This window comes from Meleagris gallopavo, chromosome 1, assembly GCF_000146605.3.
Source record: "Meleagris gallopavo isolate NT-WF06-2002-E0010 breed Aviagen turkey brand Nicholas breeding stock chromosome 1, Turkey_5.1, whole genome shotgun sequence".
Classification (NCBI taxonomy): Eukaryota; Metazoa; Chordata; class Aves; order Galliformes; family Phasianidae; genus Meleagris; species Meleagris gallopavo.
Window position 1 is genome coordinate 43,028,566 of NC_015011.2, and position 6,493 is coordinate 43,035,058.

Sequence of the window (6,493 nt, forward strand, 5' to 3'; positions counted from 1 at the left end):
AGAAAGAAAGAAAAAAAAAAAAAGACAGACCTGGCTTTATCAAGTTTATCCATAATTTAATCTACTAATCTTGCCTAGGGTTTAATACTCTAGGCATTCAACATAGCAATCTGTAGGAACATTTATCAGATGCTGAAACAAATCCCAAACTGCAGAAACGCCAAGCTCTGCAGCAGTGCAGCTGTTTTCATAATTTGCTCACTATGTAGAATTCCCTCTAGTGAGAAACCACACGTGGAATGAGTATCTCAGAACGAACATTCGTCTGACATAACTGGACGCAACACTTTCAGCTGCAAATCTGAAATAAAGCATAATACTCAACAAAAGGAAAAGACAATAATGAACACACTTAGGTGACAACTGCAGAGCTATGCAACTATTTGCATGTTTTCTTTCTCCGGCAGTATTTAAAGATACTCATACAGAGTTAAGACAATCGTTATTCTCCATAAGTCTATCTCACTATAAAGAACCTTCGCTGTGGAAACCAATATTAATATATGTTGCCATAGCCACCCCAACGTAATGGCCTAGGAATCACCTTACTCTTGGTCTTAGAAGTGCAAAGCTGAGATGAAACACAAGCAAACTTTTATGTCCAGAACCGTACAATTTTAACAAGACAAGACTTCCATTTCTTGTTTTCCTGTGGCTAATACTTTTCACAAGTGTGCTTTTGTTCTTTTAGGTTTTTTTTATAGTAAATAAGTTTTCACCGCAAGGACTTCAAGTAAATTTAAGTTTAACCTATCACTTTGCAGCAACAATAAAGCTTTTATTTTGACTACGTCTTTCTACCTATGTCTTATGCTATTGCTGCCATAAGTTGAATTAAGCGGAGAAGACTACTAGTTCTGAGAATCAAGCTGCCACTGCTCATTGCATTCTTCCATGCAGCAACTCAGTCCTTTCTGCTTCAGTCTGTGTACTGATGATATTGCACAGACATCTGATATTATCCTAATTACACTGTAGTTTATAAACTTTCCATACGTCTAAGATTTCTTAGATTGTTCTGGGAGCAGCTGGGAGTACTGCATGGTCTTCTCTCCTAGCCTGCCATTACTTCCACCAGAAATGAAAAACCATCACCATTTGTCTCTTTTTTCCTGTTAAAAGCTGCACTTTAAAGTGAAATTTTAATATGGTTAGTTATGTCAAAGCTTAAGTATACCTTATTTGAGCGAACAGAAGCAATTTACATTGCTGTGTTTCAAGAATGTAGATTTTTGTTATGCCTACATCACTATGTCATTTTATCTTCACATAAAAACTAAATACAATATCCAAAACCACAGAGACTACAAAGACAGTGTTTTGAAACAAAATTTAAATTCTGTAGCATAGTTGTGGGATCTCAAAGTTCAAACCAAATTACAGTTATGCAGCAACTTACACGGCCACATAACCACATCGCATTCACAACTCCAACTGTGATATTCATTTTTTCTTGTCAGATGAAGCTCTTGGCATACATAATTTTAACTTGAAAACAATTGTAGATTTGTGTTTAGTACAAAATTGTCATCTTGTAAAATTCCTGGAGCTCCACATATCCGTCAAAGAGTTCAGGGGAAGGCAGGAGGGAAAGCCCTAAAGAGTTCAGAATAACGAGGGCAGACCTTCTCTAAAGCTCTGCAGTGTAAATTAAGAAACAGAAGATAAAAGTGCTGTACTGAAATCTAGGGCACGTGAAAGCCCACGATAACAAGACGTCAGAATTTCTTCACATTCCGAAATATCAGCAGGATGGAGGATACAACAAGTTCTACAGGAACTCTAGGCATGCCCTCCTGTAAAAAGGGGTATCCTGCACAGAAACAATTTCACTAAGAACCATAGCTCTGCATTGTTTTGCCTGTCTTTGTAGTTGTGTGGGACAACAGAAAAGGGAGGTATAAAGGTTTTGAACACGGCTAACAAAGCCTTTCAGTGTCAAATTGTTTCTTAGTAAAGTTATACCAAACAACACTCTAGTGAAAGGCAACAACATCCAGCAAGAGAATCCTTAAGCAGGCACAGATTCACTAGGCCCCCAGTAGAACAAATTGTGTTAGACAACCTTCTTGGAGATAGAGTGTTTTTACAAGAATTTCTTGCCAACGTCTCCGTCAGAGATTTCCCTTGCTCTTATGGCAAACAACATCGAACATGCTTTACTCAGGAGTATTCTGAGATGGTTCCACAACAGGGCAGTCTGAGGAGTAAGGTTCCACCTAAAAAATCCAAGTTAGAGCTGCTGTATTGCTTTTTCTCTAGTCTTCATGGAAGTGGAAACATACAGTGGTGAAAAAGCAGAGGAATCATAACCAAGAAAACCAAACACCTGTTATGGAAGAATTTCTTAGTTTTTCATCCTTAAACATAGAGTTATCATCATCTGTATATACAAGAACAGCAAAAAATGGGCAAATGCTTTCAAATCTCCCATAATCAATTTTAGCCTTCTTTCACTGACTCAGCCAAAACACAGGAAAGCCTTCAGAAAGTAATTCTGAGAAGAAATCCACATGTTCCACAACTCAAGTAAACAGTGGAGTTCCAATTTACAGATGGGATGAATTGAAAATGTTTGAAATCAGGAAAATAATAGAGAAAAAAAATTAAAACAAAAACAGTAACTAACTTTAGAAGAAGAGTTTATTTTCTACTTTCTACAGACTGCAACAGCAAAGAGTGCTGATGCCTAAAACAGACTATAAGTGACATACTGACATATTGACCTAAAGCCACGGTGAAACCTGGCAACCAGTCAACTTCTGGTCTAGTAAATAACAAGGAACATTTAGAGACCATTATTTAGCAGATTTGGGCAAGAATGGAGAAAGATTTATATCTTGCACACAAAACATACCTACAATAAATAATAGCTGTAGAAAGGCTCCCAACAGTAAAAACTAGATAAAGGAAAATGAAAACCAGATAACAATACCCAACGAGATTTTAAAATCTTCAGCAAGCTTAAAAATTATATAGATCTTATAAGAATACTCAAATTATCTACTTTTTAGTAATTTTTCCTATGTACTTTAGAACTAGCATCCATTTTCAAACACCTCAACTCTAATACTAAACTAAAAACATCATTCTGATTAATAACTGTTTTTATCCACACGAAGCTCTAAAAAAGAAACAATTATCTGAATCACACAAGCACTGCTCTACTTCTCTCTCTAAGCAAAAATAGCACAGTTCTACCAGAAGGTCTTTAGTTCTGTAGTAACTTTTCATGCCAAGAAAAGGTTTTGCAACAAAAATCCTGGGGACTTTTTTAAGTGTCAATACTGACAGAATTATGCAATTTACTGTAATGAATAGACATATCTCTCAGGTAAGTTAGAAGAGATTCTGTTAAGAAAAAAGCTTTGTCATTGTGATCAATTAATATTTCCCATTTTCAAATGAAAAAAAATAAAAGCAAAGTTAATGCACACATCTTATGGTATTATTACCTCTGAATTTGCCTGCTCTGCCTGCAAGTGCTTGCACTCATCTTTCAACTTTTCAGATTCTCTCTCACGTTCCAAAGTCATTTTGTCCATCAGTGTCTGAACTTGGACCAATTCCTTTTTAAGAACAGCCACATCTTCCACACCAGGCCTTTGTAGCTGAAAAGCAGAAAAGTAAGAGTGAGCTACATGATATTCAAAGATCAACTTCCAGCACTAATTTCACCTCTAAAAATCTTTCAAACTAAGTTACAGACAACATGAGATAGACAGTATTATGGCTGGAACAACAAGAAAACAAACAAAATAATGTACAATTTCCAAAAGAAATGGGTTTTTAATGTCTGGTTGTCAGTTTTTGCCTAATAAACATTGAACAAGTTGACCCATTTCAACCAAATCTGACAAAAAGGAGACATATAAGAATTGACTACAGCCTTTTAAAAAAAACACTGTCTCTGAAAAAGTCCTTCCAAGGGAAAAGCTATGGAAGAAAGGGAGGAGAAAGGCAGTACTGGGCACTGAAGAAAGAAAAGTAAGTGTTGGCAGCTAGAGAAAAAGTACTGGAAAAAAAAAAAGAATGTAGAAAGAGAAAAGAAGACAAGAAACCAACTAAACAGTTAGAAGAATGGACAGGTCCAGTGTCTGATCAGGACCAAGAGGAACTGATGAGTATTTGCCAGCAGCTGACTACAGGGAAGAAGGTAGATAAATGCCATCCTGCTGTCTTCCAGAGAAAACAAACAAGAAGTTAGGAAGTCCTTTAGCAACAGCTCTGGAAGTAGCATGACTGCTGAGTCACTGAGATCACTCCCTGAAGCCAAGTCACCACAAGCCAAAATCCTGGAATACACACACGTCAGTATCATCAGCCAAGAAGACGACAGTAAACATTAACATAGGCATGGTGATGACAGCTGCCAGCCTTTTAGCCACCATGCCACAAAACACCACTCCAAGCACTCCTTATGAACTCAGCTGTTTCCAGGGGCAGGCGTAGCCTAACACCTCATGGAAAATGATTGATCTTAAGTCAGCTTCTGGAGTCAGCGATGGCATTCACCAAGTGCAGGACTGACTGCATAACACATCCAGAGCTGCAATACTCTGAAAATTTCCTCAAGTGGGGCATCAAACAAGCAGATTACAAAATAACATATGGTAAATTTTAATACACAAGCTAATATACACTAGAAAAATATTGAAAAATATGGTATTCTAAACCTCTTTTCAACCCACAATTAGATGTCACCAATATCAACAGTTAGGCTACTTTTAAACTGTGATTAATTAGAAAGGCATATGCTCAATTGCCTGAAAATAACAAAAACATTAATAGTGTGATATGAATACCAGCTCTGTCTTTAAGTCTTCTATGGTACTTCTCTCCTTCAGTAGTTCCTGCGTTAGGTTTGTCATTTTCTGTTCTGCACCTTCCCGAAGGCTGATTTCTTCATCATACTTAGCTTTAAGATCTAATTAAGAAGGAAGTTCAATAAATAATCACTTGCACAAGTTGCACAAGTAGAGAACAGAATCAGACCACATATTAGCATACTCACCCACAATTTCAGTGGCCAGTTGTGCTGCTTTTTGCTCAAATAAGTCTTTCATTTGCTTAATATTAAAATTTTCTACTTGGATCTCTTCTAGTTGCCGTTCTAATGATTCTATTTCCATAAAAAGAACAGTATTACTTCCTGGAATAGCTAGGATAAGGTTATACAGTTACTTATAACAATAACAAACCACAGTAGATAAAAAATTAATTTAAGTTCACGTAGCTAATCCAATTAACTTAGTAAAGTGAGCAACTTCACTGAAGAATCTACAAGCATGATACTGAAACCTGTCACTAGCAGAGTACCATGCAGGATTAAGTAGATATTGGTTTTCACCAGTCACTAATAGCCCTTGAGATCATTGTAACATTCTGCTGAATTCCAAACCCTGACCTGTGATTAAAAGTTCTTTAATCACAATCAGTCAGATCCTTTTTGGACACAAAGAAAATTTTATCTCGTGAGTGCCTAGAGAAAATGAAACATGAAGCAAAAATTATTGGCCTGGAAAACAGAAGTGACAAAATTCATTGGCTTCCTTGCTAGTAATTAGTACAAAAGAGCATTGAATAAAACAAGCACTGACAAATGCTACAGTTTGAATGTCAACAACCATGGTATTTCTCAGCAAAAGACTTGAATTAAATGCTTGAATATATGAAATTATTAAAAACATGTTCAAAACTATTAATAAGTACTGCTTTTACAGTGAGAACTCCTTTTTTACTTCTACAAATTACAGACCCCAAGCTTCTGTACATTTCTCCACTCTATAGCTGTCCTAAGCACTTGCAATGAGCTTTTTTTTCCAGTAATAGTGCTTTCACAGCATGCTAGGTCTTTAGTTCACCAAAAGTGCTTTTTCATTAGTCTAAAAGCTACCCTAAACAAAACTCCAGAGATCCCAAAACAGTGCAGAATTTAATACAATAAAAGGTTAGCCACCTGTAGATGTAGATGTAGTCAATCCATCAGACTTAGAATCCTTAAGAAAACAGAAGGACAAATGCAACATTAGGCAGAAGGAATTAAAACTACTACTTCAAAAGTTCATCCCACTTTTGGAAAAGACAGAAATAAAGACTTATTTGCTTACATAGTACACAGTAGTACAGATTTCCAACAGTTGAATCTGGAAGACTGGAAAAGGCCAAGACAATTTTCCATTTCTTTATCACTAAACTATCTAACTTTCAGACTTGCAAGACTCCACTAACAAACCCCTCCCCTTCACTTTCCTCAATATTGAAATCTGACTTAAAACACAGACATTATATTAAATACATCTGAAAAGGCACTCTGTCAGAATGTAATTCTCAATGTTTAGAACAATCCAGTATCTAAGTAGCTCATAGTAACAAAAGAAGTGTTTCCCTAAGGACAATATATTATAAGTCGACTTAAATTGTTTGTTCAGTTCATCTTTATTGTGAAGTCACACTATTTACTCTTCTTCTCCCCTCCTTTTTTTTTTTTTTT

General features: G+C 36.2%; 1 protein-coding gene across 1 annotated transcript in view; it reads right to left on the minus strand.

Annotated features, from left to right (window-relative positions):
• The window catches only part of EEA1 (early endosome antigen 1), a 65,050-nt gene that overhangs the window by 40,205 nt on the left and 18,352 nt on the right, over positions 1-6,493 (minus strand). Inside the window, exons 5-8 of the mRNA XM_031553882.1 lie at positions 5,960-5,999; positions 5,015-5,122; positions 4,806-4,927; positions 3,456-3,611 (exon numbers count right to left, since the gene is read on the minus strand). Of these exons, the coding sequence (XP_031409742.1) occupies positions 3,456-3,611; positions 4,806-4,927; positions 5,015-5,122; positions 5,960-5,999 (426 nt within the window). The remainder of the gene's footprint in view (positions 1-3,455; positions 3,612-4,805; positions 4,928-5,014; positions 5,123-5,959; positions 6,000-6,493) is intronic.